Source organism: Tyto alba, unplaced genomic scaffold (genome assembly GCF_018691265.1).
Source record: "Tyto alba isolate M040663 unplaced genomic scaffold, T.alba_DEE_v4.0 Super-Scaffold_20, whole genome shotgun sequence".
Taxonomy (NCBI): domain Eukaryota; kingdom Metazoa; phylum Chordata; class Aves; order Strigiformes; family Tytonidae; genus Tyto; species Tyto alba.
In genome coordinates this window covers 7731330-7753328 of record NW_024881283.1, presented here as the reverse complement: position 1 = coordinate 7753328, position 21999 = coordinate 7731330, and the positions used below count along the sequence as shown (strand labels likewise).

General features: G+C 42.8%; 2 protein-coding genes across 2 annotated transcripts in view; one reads left to right on the top strand and one right to left on the bottom strand.

Moving 5' to 3' along the window:
- Positions 1 to 6722, bottom strand: part of STPG1 (sperm tail PG-rich repeat containing 1) — a 17381-nt gene extending 10659 nt beyond the window's left edge. Inside the window, 2 exon segments of the mRNA XM_042793546.1 lie at positions 5707 to 5993; positions 6677 to 6722. Of these exon segments, the coding sequence (XP_042649480.1) occupies positions 5707 to 5993; positions 6677 to 6722 (333 nt within the window).
- On the top strand, positions 5867 to 21999 carry NIPAL3 (NIPA like domain containing 3). The gene is made up of 13 exons (XM_042793769.1): positions 5867 to 5979; positions 7126 to 7540; positions 9341 to 9409; positions 9508 to 9679; positions 9776 to 9835; positions 10545 to 10690; positions 11477 to 11573; positions 12825 to 12960; positions 13643 to 13731; positions 15214 to 15277; positions 16857 to 16951; positions 17654 to 17849; positions 20441 to 21999. The coding sequence occupies exons 2-13, from the start codon at positions 7442 to 7444 to the stop codon at positions 20466 to 20468; spliced, it is 1251 nt and encodes a 416-aa protein (XP_042649703.1). The 5' UTR covers positions 5867 to 5979; positions 7126 to 7441; the 3' UTR covers positions 20469 to 21999.

Sequence of the window (21999 nt, the reverse complement as noted above, 5' to 3'; positions counted from 1 at the left end):
TTAAGTTGAGTCTATTTCTGCCCATTTTTTAGAGTTGAGGTGGCCAGAACTAAACTTAATGTTCCAGCTGAAGGTCTACCAGCAGCATAAATGATGGTATTATTATATTTCCTGTATAATTTTCCAAATCATCACTTGCAATCCTGAATTTTATGCTTTAATTGTAATTGTGCATTGAGGTAGATGTCTTCATTGTTTCAAAATTATAATCTTTTAATGCAAGTCTCCTGTTGCATGGAAACCTGAATATTTCTGATTAAGAGGAAGATCAAATTTCTTTACTGTCTACATGGCAATTTGTATAGACTGGGAGCCACAGCAAATCTAAAATCTCACCTGTAACGTCTGAGTTGGGCCTAATTAATTCAGCATGTGGGCAGAATGCATTATTTGCAGTCACCACACCTTTCCTGACTCTGTTCTCTTTCTGGGCTTTTCAAAAAGACGACTGGGCAGGATTCTATTTATAGAGACAAATAAATCAAAACCTGCCTGTGTCACACATGATACCTCCAGCTTTTCAGATGTGGTCCCATGAAGTGCTGAATGCCCTTGGTAGCATGTCCTACCTCTATCAATGCCAGAAAAAAGAAGTGGGACTTGGAAGGTCTGGGACTATACAGATGAAAGAACTAGCTTTGTACTAACATAAATGTGAAATGATTCCAGTATGTAGAATGGAAAAAGCTGAAGTTCCTGATCTTTAAGAGCATTCTACAATTATGTGAACTTCATTAATTGTCTTGTCTGCCAGTTACTGACAGAAAATATTCTGGAAGTGCTTGGAAGTGACTTAGTTCCCATTCTGATGACTTCAGAGTTGGATTCTGACAGTGATCAGATGCCTCCCCAAAAATAATGCATGCATAACAGTGAGGGAAAGAGAATAGGATGTACGGGATTGAAGAATAGGCAATGTCAAGAGGAGAAAAGAAAGTAGTTTGGGCATTATTCCACTCATGTAAATACAATAGGCTGAAGGAAGAGATTTGATTGTGTAGAAGTTTTTGCAGGATCAAGAAGGAGCAGGAAAGATGCAAGGTTAAAAGTGGGGAAATGGAAGCCTGTATAGAATGAGTATATGGTTGATTAAAAAAAACATCATCCAGACAGGACCTGTGCTAATGGTCATACAGCAGCAGCAACCTTGGAATGACTCGCTCCCCCTTAGGAAACAACCAGAAATGGCAGGGAGGAGAATGGAGGCTCTTGCTCTGCTTGGTCTTGCAAAAGAGCAGACCAAAGGAAAGAATAGGTGGGAATGGGCAGGCAGCACTGTCTGCTGAGGAAGATGCTGTTGATTTATAGTGAGATCATGGGCAAATCACTTCACCAGTCTGTTTTTCCACTGCAGCTGAGCTGTTTCTCACTACATGCATGGACAAGTGTAATAGTGCTACTATAGTGCTAAAAATAATAAAACCCAAATATGTGCCACTTCCATTAAAACTGGAAGAGCACTTCAAGGAATTGGACCCCAGGTCTCCAGCTCTTGTTATCTGCACACATAATCCTTGTGGATTTGGCCTTCCTCATAAAAATGCCACCCGAGTTATAAAGCAGATGATCACAATCTTTTTCACATATTTTTCTTTGTACAAAATGCTTCAGGACACACCAAAACCTGAGGTAGGTGATGCAACTCTTGGAATTTCAGCAGAGCTGCTCTGACTTATGCTGTGTTTCAGTTTAGCCCCAGTGTGATACTCCTAGGATGCCAAACTTAGAGGAGATTTCTGAAGATGTGGTCTGAGGGCTTGTCCACATGGGGCAGGCAGGGATCCTGAGCTAGCTATTTTTTATCAAACCCCAGAACCAGAAGCAGAACAGACACTGCACTGCCTTGGTCTTGGTCTTGTATCTCCTGCCACGTGCTTGAAGTTCTCCACCCTGCACTCCATGGGCAAGAGGGTTGTGCTGAGGAAAGCAAGATTGGTCCAATTTGCTAGAACTGGCTATTAAAATTGCAGCAGTTTTCCAAAGCCGCTGATAAAAAACTGCATCTGCAAGCTCCATTCCCTGCTGTTGCCCAGGCTTGGCTGCTCCTGCTGACCAGCCTGCTGAGGTTGGATGGAGTCCCATGCTCAGCCCTGCCCCATAAAGGGGAGTTCCTACTCCAGCAGCACGTTCTTGATTAGTGCCTTCCAGGATAGCACGTGTCGGGGAAACAGCTACAGAGCCCTTCTCCCATCCAGTGCATCCAGCTGTGGGTTTGGCATGCCCATCATCACCTCAGTTGTTGAAAGTAATTTGGAGATTAGACGTCTACACACCCTTGGAAATTTACGTCCTGCTAAAGTGACTGCACACCTCTGTGCCCTTTGAATTGTATTCTGGTAATATAAGGGGGTGCTGAGCTGCAAGCTAAGTCCATCAGAAATACCTTGCAAACCCCAGTGTTCCAGTACCTGTAGGGATGTGTGAAGACAATCGTAAACTGGCAGAGTTACAAAAGTGGGTCAACTCACCTGTTAGGTATTCTAGGTCAGGTAGTAAGAAGCAAATAAGCTCTTTACATTGCCTAAATTACAAGTGGGTAAACTTCATGTACTGGCACTTATCCCTGACTACCCTGCTAAAGGAATGTGCTCCAAAATGGCTTGTGCTGAAGAGGACACAGTCAAGTGCTTTTGGTGGAGGAAACTAAATCAGCACCCCTCAGATGATGTAGTGTTAATGGATCTAATGTTTCCCCTCCCCTACACAATGCACTAACTTTTCTCCCGGGATAAAGCTTAAGAAAGAACCAGCCAAGCCCTTGTGTAGCTTGTGGTCTGGCTTCCTGCCCACTCTGCCCTTCAAGCAGGAAATTCTCAAAGGGAAGGGAGTGCTTTGTGAAGCTACCTCAAGACTCTGCCTTTTCTCTTTTAGTCAGAACTTAGCATCAGGTCATCTGGAACTCCTGGAAGCTGACCAGACAGACTGATGGCGCCTACAGAAGGTATTTAAGCAACTTCTCTACCTTGATCATTTTCCCTCATCTTTTGTCCTTTACGTCCTTGATTGCTGTTATTCAATCCTGAGATAATACACTCCTGATATCACTGAGATGGGAGAGACAAGCAAGGAGGAAGAGATCAAAGGAAGGAGAAGAAAGAGAAGATGCCAAAGGCAGAAGAAGAAAGAGGGAAGATGCCAAAGACTTCCTTAATTTACCTACTTTACATACCCGGTACACAAAGTTTCAGAAATTCTTAATATGCTTAATTTTCAGAGTTCTGGAGTTACCACGTAGTCACCAGACAACAGGAGACTGTCAGCAGGGGCCATGGGCATCCTCTTTCCACCAGCTGAGGAAGTAGCTTGAAAGCTGTATCCAAAAAGCCCCGGAGGCCCCTGGCACCTGTGAGCGTGGCTGAGCTTAAAAAGAAACCCGGCAGAGTGCAGGCTGGGAAAACAGTATGGTTTAAAAATATCTTTCTGCTTCCCTCTGCTGGCCAGATAACAGATGTACCAGTGTAATTCCTCCAAATCGGGGAAGGTTTGGGGTGAATAGCAAAGATAGGAGGGGTCATCTTGTGCTGTCACTACACATGCATTAACTCTTCTGATTTCTTTGAATTTGCTCCTGAATTTCAGAAGAAATGCAGTGTATGTGTATGGGTCCTGGAGAGCTCAAGAAGATTGGAAATGGGACCAGGGCCAAAGCTGGGTGGGTGAGAGGTGGGGAGATGGTAACAGACAAGGGTGCTGTATGTAGAGCAATTTCAAGGTTTAAACCAATAATATTACCATTTCTCATCTTGTTATCAGTTGTGATTACAAAGTGAATTTAACAACCTTGATCTAAGCCTAGTTGCTGTTCTTGTTACAAAACAGGATCATTACGAGTTGCAAAAAAATTCAAAACAAAGACATAAACTTCAAACATTTTTGTTACTCAGTTATACTGAAATCTTTGATTGAGAATTAAACCCCTTTTCTTCTGAGTTTGAGCTGGTGTTTATAAGGACTGAAGGAAATCTTGAAACCTAAAAGGAACAGCCAATGATATAAAAATTCTGAATATGGAGATACAGGAAACATATAACTACAATGCCAGCTTTCATTTAAATAGGATGTGCAAGTTAAATCTGAATCTAACATTAATGCAGTATTCATGTCAAGAAATCAGAAGTAATTTCTTAATTTCCCTATTTTAGAAGCAAAGGGAAAAAAAGCACTTGGAAGTACTACTGTTGAAGAATGGACTTTAAGGGTGACTCAGTGCTGTTAAATTGCTTTTGCAGATTGTCCTCATTTACTGAGTCAGGCATGTGAGTGTGCTTCTGACCAAGGATAGCAGAGGTCTTAAAATGAGCTCTGCAATTAGAGGGAAGCTTAGTGCAGGGAAGAGGTCTGAGTAATTGCTAAGGGCAGGGTTCTTATAGGGGTGGTGTACAGGACAAGGAGTTGGTCAGTGCTGCAAGGAAGCAAACAGCAGACTTTCCACTGTCTTGCACAACACACGACAACAGGGTTGTAATTTGATAGTGTTTCTTATTCCCTTGTGCTGATTTGACCCCAAGGAGAGCAGTGTTGGACCTGAAACACCTCTAACGGGCTGGGGATATAGATCATTTCAGATGCCACTTCCTCTCCCTTTGTTTCATGAACGAATCCTTGCTGTGCTTTGAATGAAAAACTTCTGCATGGTTACGGGTTTCATTCTTCTTCTGTGAAATGATTGTTCCGGGCGCTATTCCTGGCCATTACCTGGTACTGAGCGGTGGTTTTCTGCTTGATGTTACCTCATGCTCCCTGAGTGTCTGCAGACGGGCAGGCATCCGGTACAACACTACCATTTTCTTTCTAACACAAATCAGTCACAAGTATTAACGTGCAGCAGACAGACAGAGGCTGGAAGGACTGGGTTGGTTTTCTACAGAGATGCAACAGGTCGGCCATAACCGTTGTTTGCGTCGTTCCATCACCGGCGGCGGCCTTGCTTACTACAGCGGCTGCCGCCCGCCTACGGGGCGATGGTGAGAGGGGAAGCGGGAGGGAGCCCCGCCGCCGCCGCCCCCCCGTGAGGCCTAAGCCCAGCCCGTCGAGCCGCCACCGGGGAAACAGCCCTGCCCGGGGTAACGGCGTCTGCGAACCCGGTGAGGGAGCGCGGTGCATGCTGGGAATAGCGCGGACCCGGCAGGACGATGCGCGCCGGGGGTGCCTCCCCGCCCCCGGTAAGGTGTCCGGTGTGCGGCTGAGCGCGGCCATGACGTCCCGGTTCACGCCGGCCCCTGCCCGTGAGGCCGGGGACGTCTCGGCGGTACCGGCGGCTGAGGGGACGCGTACCCCTGGTTACCGACCCAACCGCCGACCCCGCGCTCCTCCAATCGCTGCGCCTGTTGCTTTGGGCCCGGCGGCAGGCGCCCAATCGCAGGCGAGCTCTCAGAGCCGCCGCGCGCGGTTGCGCAGGCGCCTGGTTAAGGTGGCGCGGAGGGGCCGCGTTGCGCATGCGCCTTAAGGCGGCTGCGGCGGTAGAGCCCGGGAGCTGTTGTTGCCCTCCCACCCCCCTCCCCGAGTCGGGCAGCGGCCGCGCACACGGGGCCGGCGGCGGGGGAGGGCGGGTTGTGCCGGGGCGGCCAGGGAGGGATGGAGCCCGCGGGGTGCCGCAGTTGTCCCTAGAGCCCTGGGCTGGGGAGCGCCCCTTCCTCCCCTCAGGACCGGGGCTCCGGGAGGGGCCTGCGCGGCCTGGCCCGCAGCAGAGCCCCGCCGCCGCCTCACCCCCCGCCGCGGAACGCGGATCCTTCCTCCCGCCTCCTCGGAGCGCTGCGCCTCAGGCGGGCTCGGCCCATAGGCTGGGCCAGGCCCGACCCTCGCCTGGCAGCCAGTCCCCGGCCCGGCCCCGGACTGCTGACAGGGCTGGCAGCAAATCGGAGGGGCCGGGCAGGAACCGAACGCGGCTCTCGGCCGGGAACCGAAGCTCGGGGCCAAAGGCCCGGCCTCGGGGGCCGAGCGGCGGGGGCGGAGGGCGAGGGTCGCTCCCTGAGGGAGCAGGTGAGTGCGCGGGGCTGGCGGGGGAGGCCGCCTCTGTCCCCTCGGAATTGCGTTTTTTTTTTCCGGAGGTTTTTAGTCGCGAACGAATTGCCCCGGGTCTCGGCTGCGCAGGGCGGCTTGGCCAGGGGAGGGTGTCCTGGGGGGCACCCCCTGCCTTCAGCCAGGCCCTGCTCTGCCCGGGTAGAGTTTCCTTACGATGGAAGGGGGATTTGTCCCCCCAGCCCCTCACAACGGGGTGTTTTTGCCCTTGCAGCTAGGCTGTCGTGTGACCCCAGTTCCCCCCGTGCTGGAAGCACTGGGACAACCCAGGAGTTAAAAGTAATCCCTCGCATGCCAAGGTTGGCCAAGGGAGTTTGCAGTTTGCAGCCTGAGCATGGGATGGGTCTTGCTACCTCAGGATGAGACCACAGGCTGGTTGTCCAGGGTCTAAGTCTAAGGGATGCTGAGCCTGCACCATTTCAGGTAGTTTTTGAGTGGACGGAGGAGGACGTATCACTTGTGAGGATCGCATCCCTGCAATGTCTATACACCAGCATCCCCCTCTATACAAAGAGGGGGATGATGCTGATGTTCCTTGAGGTCTTTGGTGAAGAGCCATCAAAGCACACAGGGACCTCGGGCAGGCTCACTCTGTGCAGTGCTTTCCAGACACCTATGAGTCTGGCTCTAAGGAATTTAGCCTCCAAACTCTGCTCACAGCAATTATACTGAAATGACCTCTGCACGGAGAGCAGCTCTGTCATCCCCAGCACGTGGGGATGGTGTGACTAATGTAATCCTGCGTCCTGAACAAGCAACAGAGGTATGCAGACAGTAGAGAAATTAAAGATGGCTTGGAGGTCTTCAGAGCCTTTTTGATAAGAGCTTTCCAAATGGCAAGGCCTGATGTTAAATGCCAGTTGAATATGTCATTCCTGGGGCCAAGCCAGTTTGCAAGGACTTGTAAAGCAAAGTCTGTGTGAGTTTCTCTGTTTGAGACGTTGAAAGAAGGCATTTAAAATCTTTCTCTGCTCAAATGTGCAGCTGTTAGTTTGATTGCAGGGAGTTTTCCTGTGGCCTATCCTTCACCAGAATTTCATTGCAGGTTTTGTACCATGGAGTACAAAACATTGACCCAATCCTATTGTTTTTTTTTTTTTTTCTTAGTATCACCTTGGAGGAATACAACCTTGCTGCCCCACTGACTGGCTGGGAATACTGCCTCATCTACACTTCTGCCTACAGTGCCTACACTATCTCAGTGTAGCCTGGTGGGGGAAGAAAACCAGTAGACGGGCTACAGAGATTTTTTTTTTTTTTGCATTTCACTGAACTTATTGTTGCTTGTCTAAGAAACCAGAATGGATGGAAAGAAGTGGTACCAACTTACAGACAGGGCAGTTCCAGCAGGGTCCAAGTCTCTTCTTTAAAGAGAAGTTCCAGCATCAAAGCAGCTCAAAAGCAAACGTTCCAATCAATCAAAATGGAAGGAGGCAACAGTCCAAATCTGCAACTTCAGCAACTCCCCTTGGCCACAGCAGAGGTTTCTGTGCAGCCACACACTGACTCCTTTTCTTACAAGGTCAGATTTGTACCCCGGTCTATCTTTAGAAGGCCTTAACTATTAAAGTAAGCTGATAACGCCACTGTATTTTGGTTATTTTTTTTTTTTTTTCAGAAAGTACACTATCTTTGTATTTAGCCATGCCTGGAGGCCCCAGTGTATTCCATGCTGTGTATATAAGCACTGAGAGAAACAAAGAGCTAGACAAAGCGAAGAAAGGATTGGCAGTTAAAAGATGTGGCTGCCTAAAGGTGGTTAGGTACGATAAATTCTGCTAGGTGCCTTTTAAGACTAATCCACACATCAGTAATTGAGATCAGATGTTCTGGTCTGCTGTATATTCAAGTGCTTGAATTTCAGGTGGTCAACCCAGTCATGCAGAGAGTCTGCAGCTGAGATGGGATGTGTTGCTGTAGTTCCTCCTTATTTTCCAGCTGGGAACAGAGCTGTTCCCAAGTAATTTTATTCTGAATCCCTGATTCTGAAGGTGCTCAGAAAATTCTAGCAAGGAGGAGGGCTCTTTTTCACTGGAAAAAGTACTTTGCTGAGAACACAGCCCTAGGTGTGTTGTAAAAGTTGACCAGACTGATGTTGGCTTGCAGGCTTTCACAGTCCAGAAGCCAATCCCAAAGCTGTGCTGCACTTAACGGCTTTCAGCTGAGATGCCATTTCATTCTAAACTGAAGTTGCTGAACCAGTAAACTGCTGTGCTTCTGGCTACACCTGTGATCACACAGTGACATTCTTCTGCCAACTTTACTGTCTGTCGTGGGAAGATCTCAGGTGTTTTTGAAAGAAGCTGCTTGGGTGAATGTTATTTCCATACATCCTGATAAAGAGATTTTTGTTCCACTGATAAGAACTTGAAATCTTAAAGTCCTTGTCTTACTATGTATGAGAAAATCAAGAATGGTATGTTTACTGTTAAGGGAGGAATATGAATGTAAACTTGGTTATCCCAAATCAATCCAAGTAGGTACTAGACTATATCTTGGAGACCAACACTGAAGTGAAAAGTGTTAATGACATCTAATGAGATTTAGACAGTTGTTGGAAGAACACAAGTGCTAAATGGCCTGGCTTAGCCTCAGGCTCTTCTGTTCACTCCTAATGTACATTTCCTTTGTGACTCAGCCTGCTTTACATCCTTTTTTATTTCAAATTCTGTCTTTAGACCGTGAGAATTATTGCTGAGCTGGGAATGCTAATGTAGAAGGGATTGGGAGCTTGCTAGGAGCTGCTACCTGTTGTCTATTATTTTGGGATAACTGGTTTATATAAAAAGCAGCATAAAATTGGTGATAATTGGTCTGCCTCATCAAATGGGCTGTTACCTACTGAACCAGCGGATGTTCTAAGCAGAGAAGAGCAGAATAATTCTTAAGATGTGACCTGCAGAACGCAGAGGTTCCTGCTCCATACTCTACTAAATTCCAGGGCAACAAACATCCTCACAAAAAGAATTTTTCAAAGGGAAGAATGAGTGAATGTGTTTCTGTGTTTAGCTTTATCTTCTTCCCCTCTGAGAAACTGCAAAGAATGCAAATACATGCATACTCATTGAAGTCTCTTGTAGAAAATGTCTGTTAAGGAAAGGCTATCTTTCACCTGAGTTTCACAGATTTAGAATATAGCCATGGGTAACTTATCTGAATTGCCCTAGATCCCTTAGAAAGGGAGGAAGAGAAACAGAGATTTTTATTGTCAGGTGATAGAGGAATGGTTTAAAAGTCTCTTCTAGATTTTGCAAAAAGCCTCAACTTCCTTTGGAGTCTAGTGGCTAGATTTAATATCTATGTGTTTACTTTGTTTTTGCAGGAGAACTTGATTGGTGCATTATTAGCTATTTTTGGTCATCTTGTTATCAGTATTGCTCTCAACCTCCAGGTGAGTGTCATGAAGCAAATATTCATCCTGCCTTAAGCATCTTGCATTAAAAAGTATCAATCGTGCCAAAGCATCTTTGCCTTTTTTTTCTTGTCTAGAAATACAGCCACATCCGTCTGGCAGGTTCCAAAGACCCCCGAGCCTACTTCAAAACCAAGACATGGTGGTGTGGACTGTTTCTGCTGGTGCTGGGCGAACTGGGAGTGTTTTCCTCTTACGCCTTTGCTCCTCTTTCACTGATTGTGCCACTCAGTGCCGTGTCTGTTATAGGTAAGGGGGAAAGAGACAATGGCCATACAAGTCTCAGCCTGCTGGGCATCGGACTGTGATACATAAGTCACTGTTTTTCTCTTGTTTTTTTCATAGCTAGTGCAATCATAGGAATTATATTTATTAAAGAAAAATGGAAGCCCAAGGATTTTTTGAGTAAGTTCCACAGTTCCTTTTCATTTTTCCTCTCCGTTTATAAGCCATGTGACACATAGCATGGCCTCTCAAGAATCATAATTAGAGGGATGGCAAGATCTCCATTAGCTATAGTACCTCTTCAAAGAAATGTGTCATCTCATCCACTGTTTGTTAAAAATGGGGGTTTTTTAATATATTTTTTTTTCCCTGACTTGTGCCAAATCATCTGAATCTTACAGATTTTAGAAATACATGTAAATGCTGTTTGTTTGCAGGATTTGAGAATCTTGGTTTTCTGGGCTGAAGCTGCAGCCTAGGGCCTCGGCTCTGCAATAGTGTAGGTGCAACTGAATCAGCTGAATTTCATATGTGTGCAAGTGTTTGCAGAACTGGGGCATTTGTTCTTCCATTTACTAGAAAACGGACTATGGGCAGTGCCAGGCAGGGTAAACCCCAGATATAGATCTTGTAGCTCCTGTTTGTTTAGCAGATGCTACCTGGTATGAGTGTTTTTTTTTCAACTCACAGCACACACATTGCCTAGGGGTTTTTTAGTTCTAGTATTTTGAAAGTGGGGTATGAAGGACAGAGGAATGAGTCATTCAGAGGACTGTGCATGATGTCATTAATGATCACTGTGCATGTGCGATATTAATTGCGTGCATCCACACTAACCCACTAACATTGTCCTTTTATTTTTTTTTTTCCTGTCCTTTGGTTGCCGAAGGGCGCTATGTTTTGTCCTTTGTAGGCTGTGGTTTGGCAATTGTTGGAACTTATCTGCTGATAACATTTGGACCTAATAGTCATGAGAAGATGACAGGAGAAAATATCACTAGGCACTTAGTGAGCTGGCCATTTCTGTTGTATATGGTAAGATGGCCCATAAAATGTGGGACAGTTTTCTGCTATATGCCTGATTGGGACTTTTATTACAAGCATTATTCCTCCTTGTGGTTACTAGCCATACTTCTTGTACTTGCTAATGAACCTATGCCAGCTTTTCCCAGTGTCAGCTCCACATTGCCTGTGGACACCTGCATGTACAATTTGGAACCCTCTCATTCTTTCTCTGAATTATTCTGCTAGGACTTAAATACCTTTAACTGAAAAGTTTTAAAATAGCTTGCTCTCTCCCTGACCCGTAGGCTTCAGCCTGTGGCACAAGTACTGATGGCAGCTGAAAGCAACTGTTCCAGAGGTGTCCAAATACTGTGCTTGCATCTGGGCTTTTTCTAGACTGACTTTTCTTGAAGCCATCAATCTCTCATTGAAAATCTTACAAAATCTATCATTTTTTAATGGAGATAAGTTTGGCCATTAAGATGGGTGCTCCAGGGATCACTTAAAGAACCTCATTACAGAGGGAAGGCTGAGATCTCTGATGTGCATATTCAGTCAGGATTATCTGATCTGCTGCTTTACCATGAATATAATGACAAAAGTGTCCCAGGTTTCCTGTTCTGCAAGAAGCTATTTGATACCTAATTAGAATCTAAGATCATGCTAAATTTGATCTATAATTGTGCGAGAACCTCATTTTCCTTTGATTTGCCCTGTTGTGTAATTCTGATGTTTGACTGGCTCAGAACACTGTTTCCTGCCGTATACCCCCATATACCCTGCATTTTTAAATATTCTCATTTCTATCTTTTGTAGCTTGTGGAGATCATCATATTCTGCCTACTACTATATTTTTACAAGGAGAAAAATGCAAACTACATTGTAGTTATTCTTCTGCTGGTAGCTTTGCTGGGTAAGTTGATACAGACTTGTAAGATCTTTTAACTCTTGCTTATAACAGTAAACTACAGTAAATTGAAGCATCTATGGCATATAGAGAATTATATTGGTCTGATGCCATAAAATGCACCAATCTACTCCAGAAATGTTACTACAAATTAGATGAAGCTGATACCTTGCAGTGATGTTTGCAATCTTTGCAAATGACCCTTGAACAATGAAGAGTTATTTCCCATAAGAACAAATAATCTGCCAAATACAGAAACTGCAAGTTATTTATTGTTGTTCTTAATTTTAATCAGTGCATGCAAAGCATGGTATGATATCTTACCTATTCAGTGGATGGAAGAGGAGATTTGACCTACAAGAATCTTCTTGGTTCTGGGAAGATTTACTATCTGGCTAAAGAAATGATAAATACTCCGCCATGCCAGTATGTCCCTATTTAAATTGGGAGAGCCTCTGGGCATGGGTTCAACTGATGGTTTTGATATCCTCATAGCCTACAGTGGGATCCTACAGTGACTTTAGAAAGGCTGGGATTTCACTTGTACCTTTCTCCACATTCATCTGTTTTTTTAAGAAACTATGATCAATTAAACTTTAAAAAGGGTGGATAATAACAAAGCAGTGACGTAGTCTGACTTGCTATTGAATCTATGTCACAGTCCTCAGTTTTTGCTATTTATACAGCTTCAATTACTGCAATGTCTTACTTATTTTTTTCTTTTTTTTTTTTTTTTAACCATTTGGGGCTGAATTTCAGTAATTGATGCCTCAGAGGCTGCGTGAATTATAGACAAAGCAACTATTTTAATTCTGAAGGGCCCTGACTTGTGGTTTCAAGAAATGGAAAGGAACTAGCCTCTTTTTGATTCTTGTTTTGCAAACTTCTGTAGCTTTATTATCCAAGTCAATATGGCATCAGAAATGAAAATTTGTATCCTTCAATCATTTGATTATACAACACTGTTTAAACACTTAAAAAACCCACTGTATGCTCCCAGTCCTGTAAACAAGGGAATAGTGATACAGAAAGGTTAAGTGCTTTATTGAAGGTCACTGTGGTGAAGTTTTTGGGAATAAAACTGGCAGGGTTGTTGATAAAATAGGCAGTTTGCATCCCTTGTTTGGCCTGGCAAAAGGAAAGTTCTTGTCTCTTGGTTTTGTTTGCAGCTGCCTGTCATGTACAGAGCAGATGGGCAGCATTTCTGTCGCAGAGCATGTATCAGTGCTTCAACTGAGTCTTGGTAAACATTCGCAGGTTCCATGACTGTTGTGACCGTGAAGGCTGTGGCAGGCATGATTGTTGTCTCCATACAAGGAAACTTGCAACTCGACTACCCTATATTTTATATCATGTTGGTGTGCATGATTGCTACAGCGATCTTTCAAGCAACGTAAGACATTCACTCTATTTTTGTCTATAATTGTGCTGGTTTCGGTGGATCAGTATTTATTGGGCTGTTTGTTATCCATTCTAAGAATGCTGATTCAATTTTAAGAGAAGAATTATCCATTCTTTTCTGTGACCTGTCCTTAAATCCATGTCACATTAGCCTGGGATAGTGGTGATGTTTGCTTTTCCATGCAGTGGCACTGCCAAGTAGTTTTAATCCCAAATATGTAGATGATACGAGTATGTGCAAAACAGTGTTAGGGATGAAATGGTGGCAAATCAAATACAGTGTCTGTGCACTGGCTAAAATCAAAGTGCAGAATCAGTGTTGTTGATGATATGTCTTTTTTTTTTTTTCCCCCTCTATACTTGTAGCAACATAAAAAGCTGGTAGCAGCAAGGATAAGAAGCTGTTCAAAATGTGAGTGACATTCTAGCCCTAAGGTCAGTGGCAGTAATTTCACTGCCTTTAGTAAGCCATAAGGCTTGCTCTTCTATCATTTATATTAATTCCAAGGGATGCTGCTGCAGGTTTAGTGAGAAAGAGAATAAAGTTTCTTAAATTTATGCATCACTTTTGAAAGGTGTTTCCAAAAAGATGACCTGTACTAGTCCATGATAAGTGCTATACAATTTGAGTATCCTTCCCAAATCAACCCCTGTTGTCTGTTATTGTATTGCAGATTTTTAGCTCAAGCCTCACAGCTGTATGACTCATCTCAGATTGCCAGCATCGGCTATATCTTGTCCACAACAGTAGCAATCACAGCAGGTAACAGTGCACAAAACAGTGTGTTGGTCCTTTCTAAAAGTAGGGCAAAAGATTTTGGAAAATAATCCTCACTTACAGATGAGCAAGATGATGACTTGTATTTTCTTGTCATCTCTCTTCTGCAGCTGGCTTTGTTTCTTTTTTCTTTCCAAAAATATGAATTATCCCATTAGACTGTGTGAACATTTTCTGTTAAGTTCTGTCATTTTGTTTAAAGTGCATGAGAACTTAACGTTTGAGACTGTTACTCATACCATGCTAGCGTGTAGAAGAGGAGGGTGATGTGTGCTCTTAGATGTGCAACTTGAATACACAGCTAAAATATCTCGTTGTGTAATTTTATCTCATATTTGTTAAAACGTATGTGATACAGTGTATAAGCATATTTACATCCTCTGTAAAAAGCTGTTAGGATTTTCTTCCTGATAGTCTTCTTTGAGTTGTATCTAGAATGCAGCTGCCCACAGCTTTGTAGGCACTTTTTTTCTGAGTTTACTCCAATTTCAGCCCTTGCCCATGTAGGAAAGGCTCTACCTGCACGAACAAAGATGAACATTTTAAACCCCTTAGGCCTCAAACCTAACAAGCAGCCTTTTTAAGGTTTTATTCTCCTCGCTTAGACATACGAACAAAACCGGGGGAAACAAACAAACCAACCAACCAAAACCCCAACTCTGGAGAAAGTGTGTCACTTGACAGTGATGGGTACTTTCTGTGTAAATAATAATGCTCTTCTAGGTTTATAAGGGCAACAGCTTCCCCTGTAAATTGCACATTGTATTTAATGCTGCTCTTCAATGTCACGAGGGAGTATGGCCCTACTCTCTGGCTCGTGTTTATTTCCTCTCATGTTCCAAGCCATATGCTGCTCTCAGATTCATCAGCTTATTTATTCAACTGCAATAAGAAATGTAAAGAGTAGGAGCCAGAATGCGTGTCCTGTTGACATCCAGGACACTTGTTGTCTTATAGGTTTGAGCTGTATATACTTGCTTGGTGTCAAGAGTTTGTATCCTGTTGTAGTTACAGAGATCCAGTTTTGTTTGTCAGTCAGACTTCAGAAATACAGTCTCTCTTGTTGAGGGTGTGGTGACCACTGCTGTATGGTGAGAATTTGGCTCAGGCTTTAACACTCTGAAGTGCAATAGTTCCAGTGAATTTCCTTTACAATCCCTTACCTTGGTATGGAAAGATCTGTACTGTTTGCTGTGCTGCTGTACAGATTTACTTGCATCTATATTATTTACACCAGTATAACTATTTTTCGTAGTGAAATTATAAAAGATTTGTCAATAAATTGTGTTATGGTAGAAATCAGGCCATCTTCTTCTATTTTAAGATCATAAAAATCCCCAAAGGTGCTGACTATAAAAACAGGGATGTGCCATGATTTTGTTACTGAAGGGACTAATGCTGGAGATGTAGCACTAATTGCTCAAGCAAGCTGAGAGGAAAGATGTCATGATTTATTTCCTTTTAAAGGAGCAACGTTTTACTTGGACTTCACCGGTGAAGATGTTCTCCATATATGTATGTTTGCACTTGGGTAAGTGTTTAAAGTTTCCTTGATAGAAAACTGCAAAGTGTTTCTTGATATTGTCACCAAAATCAGGAATGAAAACTCCTTAATGCCAGGTTTAGCATTAATGAGCAGGCATTGCTTTATTCGTCCGGGGACGTGAGGGAGTCATTCCACCTAACATGTCCACTGCATGTTACAATAGCCAAAGCTTGTATCACTCTGTTACATACATACTCATCAAATTTCCTAAAACTCATTATCGTATTTACACAGTTATTACACATGCAGTTTAGGTCTCTGGGGGGCTTCCATGGGGGTCGTTGGTGGTTTCTAGAGAGGAGCCTTTCTTTGAACTTTGTCTACACTTTGGAATTGGCCTTATGTCTACGCTTGCTTATCTTCTGTCTAGCTTTAGCTAGTCCATTGTTTTTCAGGGGGTCTTAATTTTCAAGGACAGGGGTTTCTCATTAAGAGTTTCCCAGTTTACACATGGAGCTTCTCAATTTCCACATCTCCCAGGAGGTGTTTATCACGCTTGCCTAGCTCAAGGACCTCTTTGCAATGGACAACGTATTGCAGCTGTTCAACTGATTGCTTAAGTTCTTATGCTACCCTAAACATTTTTTTTTTCCTTCACCCATTTTCCAGCAATATGACTAAAATTTTTAAAATATCTATCTATCTATAGGAGGTACATACTGTCTTGGAGAGGAGGCCAAACTGCAAGCACCTTCTCTGTTAGAGCAGACAGTGGCCCATAGAGCTCAGTATCTTGTCTGAGTGATGATGGATGCTCTAGAGGGATTGTAACACTAGGTTATGCATAAGTGCACACCATTACACACTAAACCCCTTACTGACCCTACTGGAGATCAGCCTGGATGTTGAAGCATAATGGGCTGTTTTTCAAGCTATCTGCTCATGAATCTAGAAGAATTGCAAAATAACCAAGAGAAGCCATCTCTAGGGAATGTATTTCAGGTTTTGCACCAAGCCTTCACTGAACTGTGACTGGACTTCTGGTATCCTGTTCCTGAGGGCATGGGCCCTTGAAGTGCAGATAAGATCAGTAAAACATTTGCTGTGTAACTCAGTATTTAGTCCTAGTACAGTGTCTTGATGTGATTAGCTCTCCATTATCAGGGGACACTCTGAAATGTCTTTCAGATTAGTACAGAAAAAAACAATTGGGAACTGTGACTTTCTCTGTCAACATAATGTAAAAATAAAGATCAGCAGTTGTTAGTGTGTTTACCAGTGGGGAACCTTTCAAAGGTCAAGCTGCTAAATCCTGGAATTTCATCAAAGTAAACAAAATTTTGATATGCTTCCTTTCCACTTCAGTTAGTCAAGGTTAATTAATTAACTAATGTGAAAGCTTTTTCCTGCCTTTTGATAAAGAAAAGGTAAAATTGTTCTGATTGCTAGGTGGATTTAAATACTCTTGAAAAGCATTTTTCCCTGTAATTCTGACTTCATAGTTCGTTTGCTTCCAGTTCTGAATTCTTTATGCTACATGTCAGGCACTCGGAAGAAGCAACATGCAGTATATTACCTCCTCTCCCTTTTCAGTTATCTCAGTAGATCTTGTCTTTTCTCTCAGGTGCCTCATAGCATTTCTAGGTGTCTTCCTGATCACAAGAAATAGGAAGAAATCTGTACCATTTGAACCTTACATATCAATGGATGCTATGCCAGGTAACAGTAAAAATACAGCAGTTTATCAGTCTTTCAGTTTTAAGTGTTGGGCTTCACAGTGAAAGCTCAAGCTCTAGGCTCTGTTAAGTATCTGGATATATCAGGTGGCTCTGTTTTCTAGTTTTTTTCCTTCTTTTGTTTGTGTGTGCTTTGTAAGGGGCACATGGGTGTGTTGCATGGAACAGAGAGGTGATGTGCCACTTGAATGTCACTTATGCTGGGTCCTCTGACACTGGGGGGGGGGTGTGTGTGTGTGTTATATTCTGTCAGAACAGCCTTGTCCAGTTGGCTCCTGTCTGGGAAGATGAACTAGTTTTGTGCATATCCTTGGGACTGGGCTTGGTCTTCATCTAGCAGGAAGAACTGATTACTGGGGAAGGCTGAGATACGTTGCAGGAGGTAGAGGCCAGAGGGAGCAGAAGTTTCTTTTGAAAAGTCCAGCTAAACATTCTTTCTAGTGAGCTGTATGAAAGATATGCAGGACTTGATAAATAACTGACTGCCATCCCTCATTCACTTGAATCTTATTTCTCCATTAGTTGCTTTAGTGTTTAGCAGGAAAACGTCTTTCATTTAACACTCAAGGAACTGATGAGCCACATAGCATGAACACTGGGACTTTATAATTTGATGATTTAAGAGAGTGCAGGAAGAATTCACCTTTGTTCCTAAGCATTTAATCTCTGTCTTTGCTCTTTTCAGGCATGCAGAACATGCACGATAAAGGGATTGCAGTTCAGCCTGACCTCAAAGCTTCTTTTTCCTATGGTGCCCTAGAGAACAATGACAACATGCCGGAAATTTATACTCCAGCTACATTGCCGATTGTGCAGGAGCAACATGGTTCCAAAGGAGTTTCTGCCCCACCCTACCGGGTGCTGGAGCACAGCAAAAAGGAGTGAGTGACCTTTAAGGAACTGATTTAAATCATCAAAAGTATGACCTTTATTTATTTACCCACTAAAATATAAGCAAATGTAAAGCCAACCTTGATATACTTTAAAGCTTGTCTCAAACTTAACTTTCAAGGCTGATCATTAAAATAAACAACTCTCTATAGTTGTGACGTTGAAAGCATTCATCTTAGCAAGAAGTAAATCACAGTTCTCCATTGAAGGCTGCTGTCTGGAAGTGTGAAACGGTGAGTGCAGTACCATGGCAGTATGAAACCGATGAGATAATAGATGCTGTGAAAACGCAGAGATGTGTGAAGAGAAGTGATTGGGCAATTTTTAGTCCTGCTGGGAGTGGGTTTATCTCCAAATAGAAGTTTTCAGGAGGTGCTCACAGAGAGAGGAGGGCAGGATTTAATCTTTCCTATACAGAGACTGTGGCGGATTTCCAGAAAATGTTGTAAATCCTCATGTCTCTAGCATGACCATCAAACTACCTTAACATGGCAATAAAATGTGATTGTTTTCAAGCACGAATACTGAAACTTCCTGTGTCTTTAGAGCAGCATGTTTTGTTAGAGAAAGCAAGCTACTTTATTCCTTCAAAACGTGAATCTTGGGCACTTCCTGTACAACTGTTCTCTGACTAGTGTTGAACATATGCACTGAGAATGTGACTTGTTTTCATAGCACCACTGGATTATAAGGCAGTTTAGAACAAAGATGACTTGCCAGTTTTCTGGTTTCATAGCAGGACCTTCAAGCTGGATTAAATGGTGCAAAGGGAACACTGTAAAGTATGAGAACCAGAAGAAATGAGAATAGTAATGTGACTGGTATCTGGTGGGAATTTTTTGTAGTTCTTGATGAGGTCCTAATTCCCTATCACTCTTATTTTCTTTCTGGTTGAGGCAGGATTTCCAATTTTGTTTTGTGGCCTTAAAGGTGCTGATATTCCTTAGGTAAAAAGCTCAGTCTAGGTGGTGTAGGCTGGGGTCCCCCCTTTTTTACAAAAAAAAAAAAAAAAAAAAAAAAAAAAAGGGAAAAAAAAAAAAGATACTAGTCTAATATTGTGAATGACCTAAGAAGAAAAAAGCATACACAGTCCAGCACTCAGTGAGGGCTGTAAGAATAATAGAGCATTGTGTACTCATGATACTTATCTTTCCAGCTTCCAAGAGATGGCTACAAGTTGATATGAAGAGAGAATAGACACAAGGGGGGGGAACTGTCAAGTAGAAAGGACAAAGTACAACATATACTGGCATATGCAAGTTATACTGGCTCTTTGATATCATCATCTTCTCAAAAAGCCATTGTTTTGCTGGGAAATAGAATTTTAACTCTACTTGGTGTGTCTTGGACTGTATGCATTATGGAGTGTCTCCAGGACCTTAGAAGACTTCATTTGAAATGAATAGTGCTTGTGTTTTGTACATTTTTAAGTGGTTGCTCTGATACCAAGGGGTTTGGGAGGATCTTGGACTTGCAACAGTGGCTTTCTGTGCTTTTTTTTTTTTTTTTTTTTTTTTTTTTAAATTGACTCCTGGCCAGTTTCTGTTCCCATTACCAAAAATTCCCAAGAACTCCACTGATTTGTATATAGTTATTCCATATTCTGCTATTGTGTATGACAATAGAACTGTTCTTTTGCACATGTTTGTCTTGCCAGCTATTGAATACTAATTCAATCTGGAAATACTTGAGATTGCTTTGGCATTTTTGTGCAGCTTAGAAAAATTATAACCTTCCCCCCTGCAAAGAGTAGATGCCTGGTGGCTGTAATGTGTACCTAAATGTGAAGTTTCTTCACCAACTTGGCATGTCTGACAATTCAGATCTTATCAGTGGCATCCCATACACTACAGCTTATGAAACCTCAAGAAATAAGAGCTTTTCTTTTTACCCTCAGTACTTTTTGTGTTTAAGTAAGATAACAACGTTAATGGACTAATACTGCCAGAACATTAATCTTGTTGGATTGCAGTGACACTGATTTACTACCTTTGGCTTTGTATCCCCAGTAATCAATTGTTTGTGAATTTATGTGCAGCATTTGTTCATTAACAATACAAAACAAAGTAGTACAGGGGAGGCTGAATGAGAAGGGTACAAGAATGCTGGCTTTTCTTATCTCTTCCCTTTTAATCAATGAGGCAATAACTGTTTTGACCTATTAGGTCTGAAACCACAGAAACATACTGTTTTAAAACAAGCTGTGCTAAACCATGCATAGCTACAAACTCTTCTTTTTACACGGCAATATTCTGTGTGTAGTTATTACAGGTGTTGCTGTGGTATAAAATAATAATAAGAGCCTAAATGTTTTGCTGTTGACTCCTACTATTAGGATGGTCCTATGTGTAGCAGAATGTAGTTTTCTCAGGTTTTAGTTTTTCAGTAGTATTTAAAAACTACAATTGACTGGTGTGCAGACTTTGCAGCCAGTAAATGGCTGGTTAAGTTTTTCTTCTACTCATGGGACCTGACATGATGAAAGACACTGGGGAGAGAGCTATTCTGATGCAGAGCCCCTGCTTGTTTTTTTCTTTTGTGGGCTGCTCTTTGGCCTGATTCAGTGATTTTTTTTTTGCAGTAAGCTGCCTGGATTCTCTACAGCCTGAGCACTGACTGACTCCTGGCCTGACCTTCCTCTCTGCCAGAGAGCCCTCAGTTGTCAGCGCGTGGCTGTCTTCTGCTCTGAGTGAAATTTCCTCCAGTCATAACCTGAGCCTTTGTATTATTGTGCTGGTTTGGCCCTTTTCTTTCAAAGACTATAAAGGCAAGAGTCTTGTTCCAAAGCTTTATATAACCATGTTTTCTTTACACAGTCTGTGTGTGTTTAAATAATTCTACTTAATGATAGTTCCCTTTACCTGCAGTGAGACTTGCTTTTGGAAACTTCCTGACAACGGACTCCAAGGGAGGTGATGGCTGTTTCTACTGCACGTAAATCACAATATTTTTGATTACTCAGTTGTGACACACCAGTAGAGCCTGAGGTGTTCCTTGGGCTGTAGTCCTCAACTCCATGCACTGATGTTGTAAGGGTTTTGTTTTTGCCAGGCTGGGTTAGCCACTGTAAGCAAGGTTGTAGGACCACTAGACTGCACCTCGCTCCTTCTTGCTGCCTGTGTTCAATACTTGAATTTTAAAATGTGGGGCGTTTTTTGTATTTTATGCACTTCCCCCTTTCTTTCTCTTTCTCCCAAGCTTCCAAAAGATTTTATTTTCTGCTCTTTAGCAGTCTTACAGCTGCCATCTCTGTTGCTGAGAAGGCATGAATAGGGCCCCTAGAAGCCAAACATCTGTTTAAACTTGACTTTGGGACTTCTGTGCTCATTCTAACAGTGGGAGGGTATAGCTCAGGATTAAAATAAACTCCTTACCCCCCTTCTAGTTCACAGCTTACAAGATGAAAACAGGAAGCTATTTGTACCCTCAAGTCTACACTTTTTACAGAGTATTTGTTAGTCTGAGGTGACGATGGCCATGCCAGGGATTGCAGTGAACATTTACAGCTAAACAGCACATGAAGGTTTAAAGGAGAAGAGCCCCATGCCACATTCTGGTCCCTTTTGTAGCGTGAAAAATAATCTGTTGGTGTACAGCACACTTTAATGTGTGTATGTCAAAACTTCGGTTTATCCAGGGCTGATCTGGAGAGAGGCAGGGCACTGTGAACAGCAGAGTGTGCTTACCTTTCCAAATGTGCAGCATTTTTTAGAATCAAGAGCTGAAAAAGTATGCACAAAAATCAACTGACTACTGTCGCATTTACTAAACTGGTAGAATAGCTCCTTGACTCTGTCTTCTAGCTTCTTTATCAAATGTGAACTGACATCTATTGCTTCCATGCTGTGTGGCTTTTCAATGCACCAGAGCACTTAATACATTCTCAGTGTATATCTTACATGTAACTTAATGCTGTGGAATACAGCTTCTATGTTGGCTGAATGTACAAAATGATCTGCCTACAACGTTCCCTTGTTCACATTAAAATGTGTAAATAAATCAAGCTTTACAGTATTGGACTATGAAGATAACTGCTTAATTTTTCATAAGCAATGCTGCATGTCTATTTAATTTTACTTGTCCTTTAGGTGAGACCTTTGGAAATTAACTTAATAAAAGATTGTGGAAAAACCTGTAGAA

Bases quoted from the DNA above. Each gene is read 5' to 3' on its own strand.
- NIPAL3 (XM_042793769.1), top strand. From the start codon at position 7,442: ATGGAAGGAGGCAACAGTCCAAATCTGCAACTTCAGCAACTCCCCTTG. The intron at 7,541-9,340 runs GTCAGATTTGTA...TTGTTTTTGCAG, and splicing joins CTGACTCCTTTTCTTACAAG to GAGAACTTGATTGGTGCATT. The intron at 11,574-12,824 runs GTAAGTTGATAC...AAACATTCGCAG, and splicing joins TCTGCTGGTAGCTTTGCTGG to GTTCCATGACTGTTGTGACC.